The sequence below is a fragment of the Lagopus muta genome, chromosome 16 (assembly GCF_023343835.1).
Source record: "Lagopus muta isolate bLagMut1 chromosome 16, bLagMut1 primary, whole genome shotgun sequence".
In the NCBI taxonomy this organism is placed as follows: domain Eukaryota; kingdom Metazoa; phylum Chordata; class Aves; order Galliformes; family Phasianidae; genus Lagopus; species Lagopus muta.
The window spans coordinates 13,867,096-13,888,065 of record NC_064448.1 but is presented as its reverse complement, the minus strand read 5'-3'; the positions used below and the strand labels follow the sequence as shown (position 1 = coordinate 13,888,065).

At 43.9% G+C, this 20,970-nt stretch overlaps 1 protein-coding gene across 4 annotated transcripts in view; it reads right to left on the bottom strand.

Moving 5' to 3' along the window:
- RALGAPB (Ral GTPase activating protein non-catalytic subunit beta) overlaps window positions 1–20,970 on the bottom strand; it is a 64,592-nt gene that overhangs the window by 10,288 nt on the left and 33,334 nt on the right. For 2 of the 4 annotated variants that reach the window (XM_048963083.1, XM_048963085.1), the window contains 11 exons: window positions 19,633–19,765; window positions 17,586–17,719; window positions 14,850–15,032; window positions 12,135–12,286; window positions 10,492–10,679; window positions 8,679–8,785; window positions 6,978–7,130; window positions 6,177–6,386; window positions 5,055–5,213; window positions 2,256–2,421; window positions 454–576 (listed from right to left, as the gene is read on the bottom strand). In XM_048963083.1, coding sequence (XP_048819040.1) covers window positions 454–576; window positions 2,256–2,421; window positions 5,055–5,213; window positions 6,177–6,386; window positions 6,978–7,130; window positions 8,679–8,785; window positions 10,492–10,679; window positions 12,135–12,286; window positions 14,850–15,032; window positions 17,586–17,719; window positions 19,633–19,765 — 1,708 coding nt within the window. The remainder of the gene's footprint in view (window positions 1–453; window positions 577–2,255; window positions 2,422–5,054; window positions 5,214–6,176; window positions 6,387–6,977; window positions 7,131–8,678; window positions 8,786–10,491; window positions 10,680–12,134; window positions 12,287–14,849; window positions 15,033–17,585; window positions 17,720–19,632; window positions 19,766–20,970) is intronic. The other 2 variants (XM_048963084.1, XM_048963086.1) reach the window with 1 other exon arrangement.

Below are 20,970 nucleotides of genomic sequence, written 5' to 3'. Positions count from 1 at the left end.
CCCTTTGAAACCACATGGTAAAAGACACCACGAAGCCATCAGTGTGGTCATTAGGCACATGCTCCTCCTTGTGTTGCAGGAGCACGTCAACAAGAAGGGACAGAGAGAACAAAACCACCAGCAAAACTGCTCTGAACTCCATAGCAGGGATTAGTACATTTTAACAATGTCAGAACTGCAGACCAAACCATACATCCAACCTCAGGCACCCAAGCAAGCACCATGCAAACCTGGATAGGTATTTGCTGCTTAGACTGGGAAAACAAAGGAGCACTGAACAGGTATCACTGAGGAGTGTCACACTCAGAAGGTTTCTAAGGATTAGGATATTTAAATCAGTACTTTTCCGACAAGGATCCTGCTTCTGACAGAGCTCTCTATTAAAAAACAAACATCTGTTGATCTTCTGAATTGTGCTTTGTTTTTAGAAACGCATACATGAAATGATCTTACTTAGGGACTCCACTGGTGACGGGACAACAAAAGCTATTTCTGTCAGGGCATCAGCGTAATACAGCACCTTCTTCTGCCCATTGAAGATACTTGCTCCAACATCTTCTGAAATTATTACATCATCTGAAACAAACACAGATGGAAGGTTAATTCAAAAGGCAGTTTCATCTCTCTAGGCACAGACCTTCAACCATAAGGTGCAAGAAATCACATAAGTCATGTTTTAAAAATGAGAAGATTTCACAGTGAAATTTCATGGCTAACAACAACTTTCAGATAAACTTTTTTGATATTTTAAAGTAAATAGCACCAAGGGTTGGAAAGAGGATTTATTCTGAATACATTTCCATTATACTTACCATATATCATCCTTTCCTCAGTCTAAGGTAGTCACTAAGTAAGCATCTCCTACAAGAATTCATCCAGTAGCTATTTCTACTCATTTCCTTAACATAAGTTTTGTTCAGTTTGTCATTAAATTTCAGAAGACAGCTTACATTTGTAGCTTCAACCTGACAACATTCTAGAATTTAAGCCAATTTCTATAAATTCCTCTCTCTCTATAATTTAAAAAAACCCACACCCTTGAACTGAAGCTAATGCAAGAAAGCTCCTAGTTCTCAGCCCCCACTTATTCACAGCTGGTAACACAGTCAGGCTGTCACAGTACAGAGAGCAAATAAGTCTTCAGTGGAGCCACAGTACCAGAAGATGACCAAACCACCTTTTCCTTTCTCCGTACCTCCTCCAGAAAGAACAGCAAAGGCTTTAAGCTGAATTATTTCTCTGAGCCAGCTTACAGTGGAGCCCCTGGAACAGCTGCCTCAGCAAAAGCAGTGGAGAGGGGCCATCCAGCACACTGACACACAGCCATGGCCAGCGGCGCGCCGGAGCTGGGGGCCATGCCTCAGCATCAGGAAGCAAAGTCTCTCAAGCCCATTGCTCCCAGGGAGCAGCAACTCAACCCAAATTGAATTGCTTAAGAACTTCTTTCCCTTTGGGGCTGGGGGGATCAGAGGGGGAAGATGTGCAGCCATACTGACAACTCCAAGCAGAAAAGGAAGAGCGAGGACTCTGCCCCAGTACAAAGCACAACAACTCCATCCTGAAAGAAATAACAAACCAAGCCCCGGCCATCCCGTAACCTCTCTTGACTCGTTCTGAAAAAGCCAGACATCTGTTCTCTTAAGCCCTCCCCAACACCTCAAACCTTCCATCACTTGTACTGATGTTCAGAAAAGCCTTTAGTCAGTCACAGTACCAGACAAGCCCAGAGGAAGAGTTGCTGTAGTGGAAAAGAAGCAGAGTAAATGAAGCAGGACAGCAGAAGAGCTGTGTGTGGGCTCCAGCCTCAGTGACCTACAAACAGCCACTTGTTTTCATTACTTACTACCAAGCATGGTTACAGTTAACTTACTCATCAACAGCTCATTTTAATCTACTTACAGAGCACAAAAAAATCACATAATATTTCAAGCACATCTGTTAGTACACACTAAAATCTGTTCCCAATTTCATCTGCATCTTGGTTTTGGATTACGTAACAAGACTCACCAAGTCTGCTAGAAGTATGGGAAACGGTGTTCCTTGCTGAAACAACTTCCTCCCAACAACACAGACACACTGCTTTAATCACTTGGTCTTGAAGTTTAATCAATTTACATGTACCTTTATAGAAAATGCCTTTTAAAATGTGAAGGAATTATGCAAGTGTTCATATAGGCACACAGGAACAAAAAATTTAAACCAGTTTTATCCAATAGGAGACAAAACTCAGTGTTAGGCAGCTGACTTTGCTTTACCTTGTTCAGGTCCCTCTTCATCGCTGCAGCTGTTGATGGACCAGCTCGTGGAGACGTGCCCGGTCCACCCAGGATGCTTCCCCACATCGACAGACCAGCCAAGAGACAGCAAGAACTCCAGGAAGTGTGGCTGAACAATTCTGGATGACTCCATGTTCTTCAGGATCTGAAACAACCAGCAGAAGCACGGTATGTGCAGGGGCTCCTGGAAATTGCTCTTTCCCTTCTCACCCTGCCTTTGTTTCTATCACCCCAAATTTTGTGTCACCAAAATGGTTTTGACAAATAGAGATCTTCAGGAAGTCAGGAACCCCAGGCTTTCTACATGGACACCAGTCCTTGCTGCCCAGCCATCCTGCATGGCAACATCCTGATTTCTGCCATCACTGCTGAAGCCTGGGATCACATTGCTACAAATGGTGATTTCAGGATCTATCCACACATCGGGGGTAAACCACAGACCTGGCCAGTGCAGTCTGCATCAATACCAGACATAACAAGAGGATTTTCTGGGCATGTTTCACTTTAGAGTGAGGGGAAGTTTTGGGAGAAAGGCGTTCTGTCACTACCTGTACATGACATGGCGCCCTAAAGGGCACCACCTCACCACACATTAAATAATGAAACTGATTCTGCAGAACAATTTTCAGCAGGGTTGCACGTGCACTTCAATCAAACGCCACCCCAAACTGCTCATTGTGAGCCTTAATCTCACTTTGCCCAAAGATCCAGGTTGTTTCCTCATCCAAATACCTCCTAATCCCAGTGTGACCGAGGGAGGCTGGAGAGCTGCAGCCCTGCAGACCGAGCGGAGCGCAGGGGAAGCGGATGGTTTGTTATTTGGCCTACTGGACCACTGGGATATGGGGAAGAGACAACAGCACGCCGTGCGTCGCCCTTTCTTTCTGAGTCACAGGGAGTTTGTTCTGTGGCCAGAAGATCTCTGGAGCTTGTTTGTATGGGGGCAGTGCTGGGACTCTCCCTGGGACACAGACTGCACTGGAGCAGAAACTGCACAGCTGGGGACAGGCTGGGAAGAAAGCTCCCAGCAAGGAAGGCCCTGTGCCCTGTCACCCAGCTCCAGCACCCTGCTCAATATTCAGCAGTGACTAGACACTGCACTGAAATATTAGCAATACGCTCAAAGTCAGAGCTACATTTCAGAATGAATTCAGAGAAGAGAGCAACATCAGCTGCAGAAAATACGCGAGCTCAAGGTCTACATAAATGTGTAGTTTTGTAACTGAGCACCTTCAGAAAAAGAACTTAAATAAAGGAGAGGGAGCATGTTCAAAGGACATTTAATGTTATTAAGTATCATACTGTAACAGTGGTGTGGGCAGTTTCATTACCCTGTACAAACAAATTCCACAACACCTTTCTAAGCCGTCAGCGTGCATCACCGCAGCAGAGAGACTGGGACTCACTTAGGAACACCCCCATGAACGGCACTGCTCTAGGCTGTGCAGCATCAGATGTAGAGCTGCCACTACTCCCTGTGACAGGAGTGGGAATCACCTTGCAGAGCAGAATTAGGTCCTGATAAGAACTGCACGAGCACATGCACAAGGGTGCTACGTAGCACCACACAGCCATCCCTACCCAAAGCAGTGCCGCAGCTCAGCCTTGATCTCCTCTCTCGATTGCTAATATTGAAAATTACCACTGACTTGTTTCTGTTCTCTTTCTTTTGAACCACAGAAACAGCAGCAGTTTCTCCTCAGTTCAGGGCAGTAGAGACAAGCACCTTACCAGCTTGACTGCCTCTGACTTCTCACAACCGAGAAGGCGTAGGAATCACAGCAAGATGTCCTGGGATCCTGAAGCAGGAATGCCATCTTTACACTGTCTGTCTAATACCCACAATCTCTCATACACAAAATGTTTTTTTATAATTGACATGGCAAATCTTCCTGAGTACAGACCACCAACTGGGTTTCCAAAGCTCTGTAAATTCTGCAGGACTAACATCTGCACAGAAGTCTCACCTGTCTATATCTGTAACTGCATACAAGCATCAGAGGAAAAAAGTATTCTGCTTGTCCAGCAAGAGCAGAACATTTTTGGACGGCTGGAAGGCATCGCGCCCCGTAACCTCACCGACTTTGGGGACCACTTCCTTGCTGCTCTGAACATTGACTTGAAAACTCACAAACAGCACAATGCTGGCCTCAAGAGTTGGTGGTGTGTTCCCCTCAGGTGTGGAAAGTGCTGCTGTGCTCTGACACCTGTATGCTGACAGTCACACGAGGCAATGACACGCTCATCAGTTTTGAAGCCATGCCTCTACTCTTTAGTAGAACAATTACAAATAGAAATGAGAAGTATTATAGAAATATCTCCACTGAGCCCATAAACCTGCTTCGAAACTCACAGCAAATTTCTAGATCACAGTCTGAAGAAATCACGGCTTAGATTTACACAAATTAACCTAATTAACCTAATCGCATTTCAGCACAAATAGTATGATGTAAAGACTTACAAAGCAGTAATACTTTCTTGCAGTAAGTTTCTGATTTCTTTAACATATGTTTAACATCAAAATCAAATTAAATTACCTGGATACTGCACATACCAAGAACAAACTGCAGCTTTCCCTACAGACTGAAATGCATTTCTGATATGAATCTTTGAATTCCAAATACACCCTTTCGTTCATACACGTGCAAAAATCCTAAATGCAGATAATAAATCACCTTTCAAATGAAAAATATGCAGTGGTTTGTTACACCTCCTGTCTAAGTAAAGCCAAAGCCAATAACCACTGGTTCCAGAGCTCTGCTCCACGCATTCTCTTACCTCCTGGCTTGTCTTCTGGCCCGCCTTCATGTAGAAAATGAAAACAGTATCAAAAGGACGACAAGGCAGTAAGTCCAAGTACCCGAGGTCATCAAAAAATCCAGGCAGAGTAGAGTCAAGTGCAATCAGGTGGGGAGGTAGACGACTGTTAGCGGGCTCCTGTTGCACAGATCAGAGTTCAATAGCTTCAAAAAACGTTCCTGACTGAAAAGATCTCTGTGGTTTTCACACTGATCCGTTAAAAATGAATCAAAACCATGCAAAAAAAATTCTGATCCAATATAATAGTGTTATAAATGATCAACAACAAGCAGAAGTCTGACAGTTTGTTGCATTTAACTTATCCTTAGAAGAAAACTAACACTTTTCAAGTAAAACACAAGCAATAATTTGCTCAAAACATGCTCCATTCCACAACAAAAGCAGCAGAGACTTTCAAAATGCCACATTACTGTCTACAGCTGCACTGCATCTCGTTTTGCTTTTATTACTGTAACCTATACACCAGCAATATACACAATATTAAGCGTCTTTATGTTTATTTTTGCAATAGCTACTTTGCCTCCTAATGTTGATAGTTTTCTGGAAGAAAATGCAATAAATGAAAGGCAAAATTCTCACTTAAAAGGCAGAATTTCAGTTTAAGGATGTCGGTTTTTTCCTATACGTTGTTGGCATTTTAACTTCAAAAGGGACGACTCGACAGCCTAAATGTGGTTTAGCCATATGTAAACATTTTAGAGTACTTCAATACAATTTCTGGAACAGAAACTTGTATGGCAGTCATAATTTAGAAATGCTCACAAAGCATCCCTAACTCAATTTGGAAGAATAACACCAAATACAAACAGGTGAATGTGAGAGTTAATGCACCTACTGCAAAAGTAGACTAACAGCCACCCATTCAGAGCACGTTCACCTTCAGGCAAGGCCTTTCACAACCCTGTTCTCAACCCTGAAAGATGGAAATTTGCCACCTAACTCAAGCACACGACAGCACAAAAGCAGCTGGCAATGCACAGAAAAATCTTTCACTAACGAAACTGAAGTTTTCCCCTTCTGTTAAGCCCAGCCATAGAGGTACTCATGCCATTAGTATAACACAAGGAATCATGAGGTCACCTTCAACGCCTCCAGCGACAGAAACCCGAAGTGGGAGAGGAAGAGGCGCGCAGTCTGGAACTCCTGTGCCGGCGGTGGGGGCTTACACTCTGTGATTGGATCAGGAAAGCTCTTCTTACGCCACTCCTCCTCACTTTTCTGATCTATGGAAGTCTCAAAAATAATCTGCTGGGCCATGCCATTCCTCAGCTTCTCATGTCGCTCTTCGAGCTGAAATACAGACATGAAGTACCAAACTCTCAAAGCACTTACAACAGCCCCGTCACTCAGCAGAGCCATAAGTCACATGCAGCAGCTGCAACTCCCCCAGGATGTTTACTAAAGCACTGTCAACGAGACCTTGCAAGGTTAACAGTGAATATCTCAAAACCTTGTTTGCCTGGGAGAGCTGTTGCAAATTTATGCACCCAGCATCAGATGCAGCATCTTCCTCCTAATGAATAAAAGCTAAAGTACTGCGAAGCTTTAGAATACTTCTGTTTTTGCATATGCACCATAAGAGATCTAACAAGTGCCCCTTCCATCTCCCTTGTGGATGCAACACATGACAAGCCACTGCTTCCTCGCAGTGCTGGTGTACAGGCTATTGAATCCAGAATAAACTGTGCTGAGCTGTGCTCCCCAAGAGCGCATCCAAGGCACTGCCATCTTCCTGGGCTGGTGCACAGATTCATTTGTTCAAAGTTCATGATTCCATTAAGTAGTGTGAATTAATCAAGCAGAAGAATAAGAAGTTAGTGAGTGATTCATGAACATGCAGAAAAATGAGCAAAATGAAGTCAAAGACAAAACCTCCCTTACCTCCTCATTCACAATTTCATGTAAATCAGGAATGCTTAAGTCTGCTTTCACAAATGGGATCTTGTCCACTTCTTCAGGAAAAGGCCGATGCTTCACACTGTATTTCAATCCAACATCATTTTTAGGAGCTGGTCGAGGTTCTGGTACAAAGGTCTGACAAAAAAAAAAAAGGTGGGCAAGGAGACAGTTTGAGTTGGGGCATTGCATCAGTAAAAAATACCTGCTTATAGCAGATGGGAAATATTCTCTCCCATCACATGTTTACTAATCCTTACATGAGAGGTATCGTTAAAAAGCACTCAGACATGCCTCAGACTTGAATAGACTTGTACTGAAAAATAGATTAAAAATAAAAATAAAACAGAACGACAACATTCTGTCCCTTTTGGTGGTGGTAATCATCATGCCTAGTACACTTGCTTACCACCTGAGTCTAAGCAGTTGCAAATCCTGTTAAAAACAGCAAGCTTGCGTGGCAACATCTTATTTTCAGGTTAAAATACCTCAACCATGTTTAAGGAAAGGTAACAGCTGTGCCTTGCTGACTTACGATGAGCTCAACAGGTGAAGCTGAGAAGTCCTGAAGTGAACAGCAGCAATGCTGTGGGCCAGCAGCAAGATGTCCCACCAGGGTAGCAACAGCCTTGCATTACCTATCATACAGTTTTGCTAATGCTGCTGTATTATGCTAGGCTGCGCAATTCAAAAACTGACATCCCTGATGAAAGCAACCGAAGGTTGCAGGTTTGCATGTGCCTAAGCTCCAAGCAAGAGAGACCTTTAATTACACCTTGAACAGTGCTTTATGAGTGTATTTATACCAAGTACACTTTAAAATGGCAAATCTTGAAGTTACATAATGCTTTTAAGCTGGAATGGTTCCCTTGGATCCCCAGCCAAAGTGTGACTTTTCTTTTGGTGTGGGAGGCAACACCCTTGGACTGACACTATTCAGCAAAACACTTCAGCTGCAGTGACAGCACAGCTCCAAAAGGCATCCAGTGCAGGGTCCTCCCGAGGGCTGCACTACAGAGATCTACACGTTAATGTGACAGCTGGGACTGACAGGCCCACATTTCAGTTACATTATACAAACAGTTTGAACATTTGGGAGATGTTTACAAACAAAGAAATTTTGGTAACACGAGGGTATAATCCACCAGGCAACTGCAGTAAGAGATCCTACTTAAACACCATTTATTGGGTCATTTATCCTCCACTATTACTGTCCACAATCATTCCAAAGTCCACCTATAGGCTTTTCCACAGCAGTTTTACAGCCGCCTTTGCAACACTGAGCTCTGCAGTTTTAACAGCTGCTCTCTCAGCAGCATCTCACACGTTATCTCCAGACTTTGTTCCTTCTGCTGCAAAAGCCCTGCCTGACACCTAACATCAACACACTGAGCACACGGTCCATTGCTTCATCAGCTTAGAAGATGCTTTTAAGAAACGAGAATAAGCAGAGTTCTTCCACCTTCCTACACAAACCTAGAAGGCAACAGTACTTTCACAGCCTATATTTCATATTAATCACGAGTTGTAAAGAGTCACCAGAGATGCGTCACATTACCTACAGCTAAAGGCCCCGTGGCTCAGCCTTAATGTATAATCACCAGATCTGTGGGGCTGTCTCACATTAGTGGAATTTCAGCTGAACATCAATAAGTTAAAGATTTCTTTATGGGCTTTGATAGAGACCTTTTGATTTGCTTTAGCTCCTCTTGGTAAAAGACAGAGTTGCTGGGCCCATGCAAATCTTCCAGATGTCCCACGGATCAAAACCGTGACAGAGGGGAAGGAGTCATCTGCAAAGCACATGGGTGAAGAGAAGAATACGTCATCAAAACCACAAATACTTCATTGAACGGTAATTAAACTGTAAAAAAGCACACACATTACAGACATTTTGTTTTCAAGGAAAACTCCCACCCTGACCCTAAAGACAAATTCTGGTGAGAAGCAAACACTGGATGCAATCCCCCTCCCTGCAGCAGAGAACTACTCTGTTCTGCAGTAGCCAGATCAGCTCCATTTCATCATTAAAAGTAACCTTAGTCCAAATTCATGCAGATCACCGATTTTCTCTCCAAATTATTCCCATGAATTAAAAAAAAATTATTCAGCCACTGCCTGTTTAGGTACAACAAATGTTCATGCAGAAACATGTGGTTTCCATGACGCCCCCATGAGTTTCTGTGAAGGTCCCACACAAATAATGGCAAGAGGAATGGTGGAAAGCATCCATCAGTCAAACTAAGATGGGGGAAGATTCTAACCTTACGCAGTGAAAACATTTCTAAAAGAAGCCAGGCACTGGAATAGGGACAGAGAAACTCCCCTGAGGCTTCCAAGCCCTCCCTGCACAAAGCCATGAACAACCTGCTCTGGGTTCAATATCGACTCTGTTCAGAGAGCAGCTCAGACTGCAGTCCTCCCACTGTGCCTTTCCACTTGCACAGTCAGGGTTCTGTGGCAGGGATTCCAGTCCCCCTTCTAGGCTTAAAGGCCACCTTAGAAGAGGAATCACATCTCTACAGTTTCTCACCTTTTAAAGATGTGTGTCTTATCTCTTGTGCATGTAAACCATAAACTGACACCACTGGGTAACTACCAGACAGCCACTTCTTTGCTGGCATTTCACAGGCAGCACACCAGGCCCCGCAATGATTCACTACAGCAGTCTGCCTCAGAACAGAGCTGACACACTTAAGCATTACTGCAATTAATCTTGTATTTCAAGGGGGATTTGTAAGCAAGTTCTGCACAGCAAGTAAAGCTAATTTAATTTCAGATTATAATAGCTTTACAGGATTCCTCAGTAATTCATTTAGCACAGGCAGAATAAGGGTGAGAAGTGCTCAGCTGTTCTGGCACGTTCCACACCCCTGCAGTCAGGAACACGTTGGCTCCAACCCCGACTGAGGGTGGACGTGTGGCAACGGCTGCAGGATCTGCACAGCGATTCCCCACGAGATGGGAGCATTGTGGAACACAACTCGTAAGAAACCAGCTTCCCTCTTAGCATTGGTGAAGCCAGTGCAGGAGAAGAGTTTCATTGATTCTGTTAGGCGATGCTTTGATACACAAGGATTCACAGGGGGAAGGTAAGGAGATCAGTTATTCAGCTCAAAGCATCACGTAAGTAACAGATTTTTTTAATACATGCTATCCTTGGTCAAAGCACGGATATCTTCATAATGCAGTGGTACTGCTTTTGTCCACCAGCTACCATTCTGATGGCACTCAGCTGCACTCATCTGGTCTCAAAGGATGAAAGGCAACCGTGTGAACTATTCAGGAGGGCTTCTGTAAGTCTGACTATCGCTGACATGGAGGTTAGCCCTGCCACTTCATTCCAGAGCAACATTCCATTCAGCTGCATGTCCACAGATGAGGTGGGGCCCAGAAAGACGACAGAACCACACGATGTGGTACCTTTTTTTTGTTTTCCTATAGCTCCATGCTGGGAGTTTTAACAAGAGGAACAAGGAATAGTGACTGCTGGACTTACTTTGTTCGTTCCCTAGAGGCTGCTCCAACATTGCCAGGATGACACTGTTATCCAAAACAAAGTAACGGAAACTATGCTTGTTTATGGTGGGCAGGCGAGAATATTTAATTAACGTGGTTTCATTCACTAAGCTGCAAGGGGAAGCAGGGCCGCTGGGAGAAGGGAACGCTCCAAGTAACTGCATAATACTGCAAATGGGAAAAAAAGACAGAAGTCACCACAGATTAAGACCTACTGTCCCACCCAAGCACAGACTTTCACTCTGTTCTTCACTGGGATCTCGACATAGCAGCTACCCTTATGGGTAGCACAAACCAATTACTGTGCTATCCCATCAGCCTGTCTTAGAAGAGAACCAGTAATTTCAGAAAAAGTGCACATGAATCCTTCAAAGAAGAGTAACCTGCCCATAGAACAAGTTCGTCTATAATCAAGGTCATAAAGATAGTAAGATACATTTTAGAGCAAAAAATAATCTGTAGTTCTACAGTTTTTTTATGTTTGTTCTTATAAGAACATTATGGATGATTTGAGGTACTCCTCCATAATTTAACCCACTGTTCAATACCAACAAGCAAGGCACACACAGGGCTCCTAAGAATACATATATACTTAAATAATTTGAAATTGTGCAGGATCTTCCCAACAGAAAACCGCCATGACAGGAGCCAACAGCAGGAGCAGAGGTTTCCATGCAGTGTCACTGACTGGAGTTCACATGTTTTGAATGAGGCTGCACTCAGATCTATACTAAATTTACTGAAGTCCTCCTGCCACACTTTTCCCTTGGAAAACAGATATCTGCATGCCTCTAAACAAAAGAAAAAGGGCACTTTCAGGCAACAAGAAAAATTTATCCACAAGTGCCAATGAGAAGCTGCTTTCATAATGATACCACTGTTTTTACTAATAGTAAAGTTTATAATGATTTTATTGTGAAGTAAAACAAACAAAATAAGCAAGCAGCTCTCACCTTTTGCAACACATGTTTATCCTACTCATCTTCAGTTTGTCCTGTCTACACCACCGTGCTATTCGTGCAGTAAAACAGCACTTTCCAGCTTCTCTGGAGTGAATCTCAATTTACTTCTGTGCTCCCCCTCCTCACCCACACATCATCTGCAATCACATTTCCAGCAGAGTCTCCCAGATCTATTAAGCAAGCCCAGTTCAGTGAGCAGAATGACGTCCCACCCTGCCTTAGCTTATAGCTGCTATGTGTGTCACTGCCTGCTGTGTTACACAGGGACAGCAGCTACCGTGTGGGGAAAAGCATGGGGAAAGCATAACTTGCCAGGCCAAGGAGAAGGCTGTGGGCCTGGAAGGACAAGGTGACAAGGGGAAGAGGGAGACAAGGAGCTACTCTCTGCACTGGCAAAGAGCAGAACATCAGCGGCTGCAGGAAGGTTTTGCTCTCCAAGGAAAGGAAGGGGCAGAAAGAAGACAGCAATTACAGGAATCTTTCTTTTGCTAGACGTCTGTAATGGAAAGGGGAAGACAACCATGCCCAAAAGACAAAACAGAAGGAACTTCCGGGTGACTTTTCAGATGCCCTCAACTACATACCAGGTGGAAACCCCCCACTAAAGCATTCTCTGACAAAGCAGTGCTAAACAATGAACACGCTCTGAGAAATCACATACCACGTTAACGTAGCTTCTGCAGCATCCTTCACTCTCATGGATGCAGGGTTTGGTTCCTTATCTCCTTTGTACTTCACCTCTTGTTCGCTGCTCTTGGATTTACTTCCCGAAATACCCAGCTCCACAATCTCCAGTACCTCTTTTAGACAATCCTAAAACACACAAGGAACTACCTTAAAACAGAAGCATTCCAACGGACGTCTCAGAGACCTCAGAGAAACAGCAACAGATGACTCATCTAAGCAGTGTGCTGCTTCTGGTACGAGCTCAGAGATAAAGGCAGAAAATTATTTTAACAGACAGTGTTGAAATAAGATCACATTTGCTAGAGGAATTGTATTTTCTCTGTATATAGATGTCTAATTGTGTTAGTGTGCCTCTATATCCAGCGCTAGAAAGTGCTCTGAATTAATATATACACAAGGTCTTCCATTAGACATGCACAAAACAGCCAAGAGAGCTAGGAATGCAATTGAAAAACATAAACATATTTTAAACGATAAACACATTTCTGAAATTATCTGCAGAAAATTTAATTAAGTTCTCAGGATATTAAGAATGAACTCATCTGGAAAATTTTCCGAATCTTTCAATTGCCAACAGCATCCATAAGGAAGGATAACATATGTGGTAACTAATTCATCAAGAGAACAATAACAGTGTTCTAAAAGCACACAGCAAAGCATCAACAAACACACGACAGAAGAGGCCAGCACTCAGTGGGATCACTGCTACGACTGCCCAATATTGCTCACTGCAAAGTCATTTACTGAAAATATCTGGATTGCTACAACAAAAGTTCTCATCTGATGGCTAAACAAGGGAATAAAGAGGAAAGCTTTCTCAAGAACAAGTAGCAGTCTACAATGAACCCTAACTACACAAATAAATCAGCAGCTTTAACCACCAGAAACCAGGCAGGGTTCTGCACTTTGGCCTGTGCTGTTTCTTGAATTCACAATTCATGCAGAAAAACAAAGAAAGAAAGAGAAACGAAGCATAATGTAACTTTATAACCTGTGCTGTGCCACATCCCAGGAAATCACCCCTTTCCTGGTCACCTACAACCAACAGCCAGTATCCCAAAGTACATGCAGAAAGCATCTTTATTGAAAACCCTCCCTGTTATTCTTTTTTATTTTTTTATTTTTAACATATATTTGCAGATTACTGAGCTGCCACTGTAAGCAGACCTACAACAACAGCAGATGCTCATGCAAAAAAAAAGATTTTTTTGAGACTATGACAGGAGGCGATCAGATCAGCAACATGCATCTTTCACACTCCCTCAGAAAGCTGTACCCTGGATCAAGGTTTGCCTTGCTCAGCTTCTAGAAAACTTCTGGTGAAGATGCCAAGGGTGAGTCCTGGCACCAGTGCTGTTCAACATCTTTATCAGTGACCCAGACAGGGGGATTGGGTACACACCCTCAGCACTCAGTCTGACACTGAGTGATGCAGGCCATAGAACAGAAGGGCTGCCACCCACAGGGGCCCAGAAAAGCAACATAACTTAATGAGGTTCAACAAGGCCAAGTGCAGGGTGTTGCACTGGGTTGGGACAATCCCAGATATGTGTTCAGACTGGGAAAAGAATTCCTTCAGAGCAGTCCTGGAGAAGCTGACACGAGCCAGCAGAGTGCAACTGGAAAGCCAACAGTATCCTGGGCTGCATCAACAGAGGGGGCAGTGGGGCAGGGAAGGGGCACTCCGCTCTGCCCTTGTGATACTCCATCAGGAGTACTTTGTCCAGGCCTGGGGCCTCTGCACAGGAAGGATGCAGAGCAATTGGAGAGGGTCCTGAAGAGGCCATGAAGATGATCAGAGGGCTGGAGCACCTCTACTATCAAGAAAGGTTGAGGTAATTGGGTTTGTTCTGTCTGGAGAAGACACCAGGTACTGCTGTCCGTTACTTGGAGGGGGCTTATAAACAGGGGAGACTGACGTTTTACAGTCTGATAGCTATAGGATGAGAGGGAATGGCTTTGAATTAAAATAGGGGAGATTCAGGTTAGATATTTGAAGGAAATTCTGTACTCAGAGGGCGGTGAGGCACTGTTGCTGCTGCACTGAGAAGGTGGGGATCCCCATCCCTGAGGTGCTCAAGGCCAGGCTGGATGGAGCCCTGGGCAGCCTGATGTGATGCCTGATTTAATGACTGGCAACTCTGCCCATGGCAAGGGGGTTGGAGCTCAGTGATCTTTAAGGTTCCTTTCAACTCAAGCCATTCTATGATTGTTCTGATTTTACGATCATCAAAACATTAGCATTAAAGAAATTCCACTGTTAAATTTAGAAAATTCCTTAGATAGGTAAGAGCTGAGAAATGAGAAAAGACATTGCTTTTAGAAGCTTATCTGCTGCAGGTAACTACACTATTTACACACCAATAATTCTCATATTTCTCCACTATTTTTCTGCTTTTCCAATTTCAGGTTTTTTTTCTTCTTTTTTTTCAGTTCACAAAGCAAGAAGAAAGATCAAAATATTTTCTTATAAACATGAAAGGTGGTTGCATAGCCAAAAATATTCTCAGTGAATGAAAAGGAGAAATCAAAACTGAAAGCTATTTTCCAAGTAAACTAGTTTTGGAATTCCTGCTATGCTTTTGAAAACTACAAAGACGTGTTGTTTTAAAGTCTGAAACATTGACAGCTGGGGACAAAAAGCAAATCAGTCTTGGGGGCTAAGAATACACACAGCAGAGATTCTTACCTTCTCATCCAGCATGTCAGGATGCTCAGTGAGCCACACACAGAGGCACTGGAAAGCTGCAACTATCACAGAGTGAAGGTCACGGGAGTGGAGTGGGGCCGGCCGGCTGCACTGGAACACTATGTAGCTGCATACAGAACTAATGGCTCTCTTTTGGTCGGAGGAATCAACAAGCACTTTCACCTGTGTGAAGCAAAGAAAAGAAGACTGTCAGGTGAGAATTTCTTCACAAAACCTTCCAGAGAAGAAACAGCTTTTGAAAGCATTTCTAAATGCAGCTTTAAGAAATGCGAATAAACAGTTGAGCTATTTCATGGTACAAATGTTAAACAGGGATGGATACTGAAATTAAAAGAAACGCTGCAGTAAGGAGCCACCACCCTGCTGGGCTTTGTTTCCAAGAGCAAGAATGATACCAATCTGGTTTCATAAGAAACGAATTGTAAGCTGAATAAACTTGTGTTTTAAACTTATTTTCAGCAAAAACCTCTCCTTCAGCTACAGCAGCCCCACACACGTCCACGTGGTCCCTCTAAGAAACCACTCACTGCCCAGTCTCCCATCCAGAGGGCTTCATTCTGCTCCTGTCCTTTTCCACTAGGCAAATTCTGTCAGCAGAGTGATTCTCTTTCACTTTCTCACTGACAAACAACCATGCTCAGACAAGCAGATTAACCAGAAAAAAAATCATTTGCAGAAAACCCCCTCAGCTCCTATCCTTGCCCAGATGGGCTTCAGGGAGCAAGGCTCCAGGCCGTGAGGGCTAACAAAGAGCTGTGCACCCTGACTGACAAGGATCAGCAGTCTGAAGTTAACCAGGTCACCAAATCTCTCTTCTTCATGTGAGCTGACACAGGAGCTCTCAGGTAAACCTGGATTTTTCTACTCTGTAGAGTTTGACCATGCCATATAAAGTCTTATTCGATATTGGAGGGGCACCACCAGCATCCTGCTGACTGGTTTTGCAGGTGACAACACAGGAGCCAGACAGCTGTACTCAACAAGGGCACGTACAACTGTTTGGAGCCCGACGCAGTACTTCCTTTGGAAGCGTAAGATATATGGCAGAGTCCCTTTGAGATCAGCTTAGGACAAGAGGCTGTTTCCAGCACTCTTGCAGAAAACAGGATTTTTCTAATGGACCAAATCCCATTAATAACCTGCAGCTGAAAAGATACAGGACAAGGCATCCCTTAACCTGAAAAGGGTTTTGGGAATTGTGGTTTCCAAAGGTGAAAGCAGAATGGACTCTCTGCTCTGCAGCTATGCAATATGTGGAGATTTCTTTCCACTTGGCTCATCACTAAGAGAAAGAAGACTACCCTGCATGTCCCAGAAGAATCACTTCAGTCGCCCAAGAGTTACACAGAGATTACAGTGTTTAATATTAAACTGGGTAGATATTTGAGAACATGTTTTTATATTCTCATCTCATTGCACAAAGAGGGGACAGGAGAATATCCTAACTGAATCAGGAACCCCCATTTCTGTACTGTGCTCTGGAACACTCCAAAACCGTGTTTGAACTCACTGCCGAATACTTCCAAATGTGTCCTTCAGCTCATGCTACCACAGAAATGAAAGCAGCATGCAGCCCACCATGGCTCAGTGCTGACTCCAAGCTTTAAAAGAGCCCTGTGACATACATATTCAAAGGGAATACATCAGGGAATGCCCAGCTGCTGCACCAGTTCATTGTGGCTGCTGTAAATACACCAAAGCATTGCTTAGCAAACATCACAAACTCCAGACTGGGAACAATAAGTGTCCTCAAGCAGAAAAGGACATTTTACTTTTCATCAAAAAAAGACCCCCCAACCCAGCATTTAGTTATTTACTATTCACTAACTTGCTAATTACTCCAGCTACTTGCCAGGTGAGTCTCCTTACAGTTAAGGAACATAGACCACAACTGAGGGTGCTAGAACAGAACAGGAGTGGTTCATCTGGGAAGTGGTGAAGAGAAACAGCACAGCTAGTCTGAGGAACACAGCTGTGTGAAGACAAAGCTCCCACGCAGGTGACACCTTCACATTAAGAAGGTGTCACACATAGCTCAGAAAATTACTTTGCACGTGACACAAAAGGAAAAAAGTTGGCACAGCACTTACAAAAAGGGCAATCAAATTTTTTATGTCCTGGTCTAATTCCAACCCTGATCAGCAGCAACAGAAACTCTTGTTTGGTTTGTCCACCCACTGTGCAACCAGCCTTAGAAACATCTAACAAAGTAACCTATGAGAAATGGTTCATGGTGGAGTTGAAAACTACGGGCTGAAGCCCACACTGCCCACTGGAAGCTCAGTGGTACCGTTTTCTTCCAGCTGTTCAACCTAATATGTCAGATTCATCCACTGCAGTGTGAAAAAACAGTGACAACAAAACAGAACCTAAACACAAAGCAAAGCAAAACCACACATGAGAACCCATGAGAACAATTAGAAGCCATCCAGCTAAAATCAGCCAGAATCACACAGTAGGGCTATGTGTATCTGAAGCAGCCACCTTGAGCTTCACCTTCAGCCCAAAGGCATTCACTGCACTCACTTGACTTAAATCACTGAGCATATACACTAGGATAAGACAGAGCAATCCTACAGAAGGAGGATGTACCCTCTGTGCTCCAAATAGAACGTCTGCTGACAGACGTCTGCTTGGTGGCATGATTTTCACCTGAAGAGAACAGGAATCGTCCCTTTGAGAAGAGGCTGGAGTAACCACAGCTTCATCTCTCACCTTTGCCAATCCAGAGAGAAGTTCCAACGCAGCCAGTGAGATGCTCATGTCCTGCCTCCACTGCGAGTTCAGCCTCTGGGTTACCAGGTGAATGCTGCGTATCAGAAGTCCCGCAGCCGTATCTGTATTAAGAGCTAGGATGTAACCCCAGTAACACATACCACAGGGAGGGAAAATAACTAAGCATTAGTAACAATAAGCAAAGCACAGGAACAAGCCAAAGCAGCCACGATACGCACATAAAATTACATACAACCCAGAATCTGGAAATTTGGCTAACTCCCTTGTAAGCAACACCAGTACACAATACAAATTATTCAGATTAGCACCTTGTATCAATTTGGTTCTGTTTCTTCTAAAGACACTTTGGACAATCACAGCACTGGATGCATTTCAGCAGCAGAACAGCCTGTGTTGGGTTGTGCTGCTGTTTGCTACCATGCTTACACCGCTGCGGTGTCTTGCAGACTCAGAAGAATTTAGGCATTAGTCACGCATGTTAGACATCAGTACTCACACTGAGTCATAGTAATGAACAGAGCACATGTAACTTCAGATACCTAGGCCAGAAGTTACCTATTCTCTCTATACACAGCATTTATCAGAAGCTGCATTAGGTATTTATGTGCAGATAATGAAAGAAACCAACCTGGAAGATATAATTGTTTCTAAATGTTTAATTTTCCTGTACCTTTGGCTAAAATTAAAAACAAAGAGGTGCTTTTAGGAGCAGTTGCTCATAACTTCATTGTATTGGGAACACAAACATTATGTACACTTGTTAAAACTGAAGTAGGCAAATTCATTTCAGCACCAATGCTCTCTGCCAGTCTAGCAGCAGATTCACATGTCAGCTACAGTTAACCAGTAAAAATAAACCATCTTGTTTCCAATTTTCCCTTCAAGCATTCAGTAGAAGTGTTGAAATTCCTTTTGTAGGTGTATTATAACCTTACCTTGTGGGCACAGAATTCTTTTTCTTAAATCCAGTAAAATGAATCAATAATGCCAACAAATTCAGGGCCAGATATTACAAAAAATATCTTTCGATTTACACGTATGGTTTGAAAAGTCAGCGACTCAACAACGTAAAACATGAGGGTTTTTTAGCCTTACAAAGGAACATTTTACACTGCGAGGTGCCAAAAACACTTGCCAATGAAAACACAGGAATTATATACGTAATTAAGGTGGTGTGGCAAAAACCAGCACTTCAAGTCACTTCAGACAAATCCGTTAGAGAAATAACTAACATTTAAACAAAACCCTGCATCTGTATGTAACGTATATATGTGAATATGCTAAAGCTTTCCCGCTAATCTCTCCTCCTACATGGAGAACTGGGGGAAGAAGCATTTTTATCTGGTGAGAATGGAGTTTCCCACCTAGCCTACAAGGTGGTCTGTTCTCACATTCACTTCACCAACTAACATCCATTGCACTGCTAAAGCATGGAGGAGCAAATGAAATTCCAGAATCTCCACATTCAGCTGGCTTACCACATAGACTAAGTAGGACATAAATTCTACTAAAAGATTCAAAAAGGGCACAGTACAGGACATCACAAACCAATGTTAATTGAAGAGATCTTGTTATAACAAATGACACATTGCAAGCGTTCTGCCTCTTCATCTTGCAGAAACAGGAGTCCCCCAAATGGTCTTTAAAAACAGTTAAGAAAAGGTACCACTAAACTTGGAATGCTATCAAAACGAATGAAGCCATTAATTTGCACCTGGTACACATTTATGGCATCAGTGTTCATGAAAACACATGATAAAGTACAACAGTTTTCCATGAGCTTTTTTAAAACCTGTATTGGGAGAGTCCTTTAGCAGGTTAAACACCAACCAACACAGAACCAGCCAGCACATGTGAGCACCACACATGGGTGCATACGGGATCAAATCAGCAATGAACAAAGGAGTATCCATCTTGGCTTCAAAACACCCGCACACATTAATTATGAGCCAGAACTACAAAAGGAGAAAAACAAACATCAAGTTAGGATAGTATAATACCATTTTTTCCAAAGAGCTGTCCTTACCATAATCCCTTAGAAGGGCTTGTGCTGGCCGTTCACTATCTGGTGTTGTAGGCTCCGTACTGCCGCCACTTGCAGTACTAATGCCACTGTTAGTACGACTGTGGCTTTTGAAGAGGTTGTTTTCACCACCATTCTGCACATTTAGGAAAAAAAAATTAGAAAAGTGAAAACCCAGCAAGAATGTAACCTAGCCACCATTGTTAAAGACCAACATCATCTTCTATGAACGAGTGACTCGTCTGGTAGAGGATGCAAAGGCTGCTGCCATAGCCCACCTAGACTTCAGCAGAGCCTTTCATGCTGTCTCCCACAGAATCCTCCTGCAGAAGCTGGCAGCTCGTGGCTGGGACAGCTACACTCTTCACTGGGTAAAGAACTGGCTGCAGGGCTCTGCCCAGAGAGTGGTGGTGAACAGAATTACATCCAGCTGGCAGCCAGTCAGGAAAGCTGTGTTCCTCAGCAGTCAGTATTGGGGCCAGTCCTGTTTAAAGCTGTTACTGATGATCTGGATGAGGGGATTGAGTGCACCCTCAGGACAGCTGCTGATGACACCAAGCTGGGAGGAAGTGTCAACCTGCCTGGGGGTAGGAAGGCCCTACAGAGGGGTCTGAACAGGCTGATCGATGGGCTCAGGCCAACTGCATGAGTTTCAGTAGGACCAATTGCAGAGTCCTGCCCTTTGATCACAACTCCATGCGTTGCTACAGGCTTGGGGCACAGTGGCTGGAAAGTTGCACACAGAAAAAGGATCTGGAGGTGTTTGCTGACAGGTGACTGAACGTGAGCCAGCAGTGAGCCCGGCTGGCCAAGAAGCCAATGGCATCCTGGCTTGTGTCAGAAACTGCACAGCCAGCAGGAGGTGATCGCACCTCTGCAGCCAGCACTGGTGAGGCCGCACCTCGAGTGCTGTGTTCAGTGCTGGGCCCTTGACTACAAGAAAGACACTGAGACCATGGAGCGCATCCAAAGAATGGCAACGAAGCTGTGAGGGGTCTGGAGCACCAGATTACGAGGAGCAGTTGAGGGAATTCAGATGGTTCATTGTGGAGAAGAGGAGGCTTAGGGGAACCTCATCGCCCTCTACAACCATCTGAAAGGAGGTTGCAGTGAGATGGGGGTCAGCCTTTTCTCCCAGCTGATTAGTGATAGGATGAGAGGTAATGGTCTTAAGTCACACCAAGAGAGGTTCAGGTAGGATATTAGTGAAAGCTTCTTAAAAAGAGTGGTCAGGCATTGGCACAGGCTGCCCAGGGAAGTGCTGGAGTCACTGTCCTTTGAGGGACGTGTTTTAGTGGGCATAGTGGTGATGGGCTGACACTGGACTATATGATCTTATTA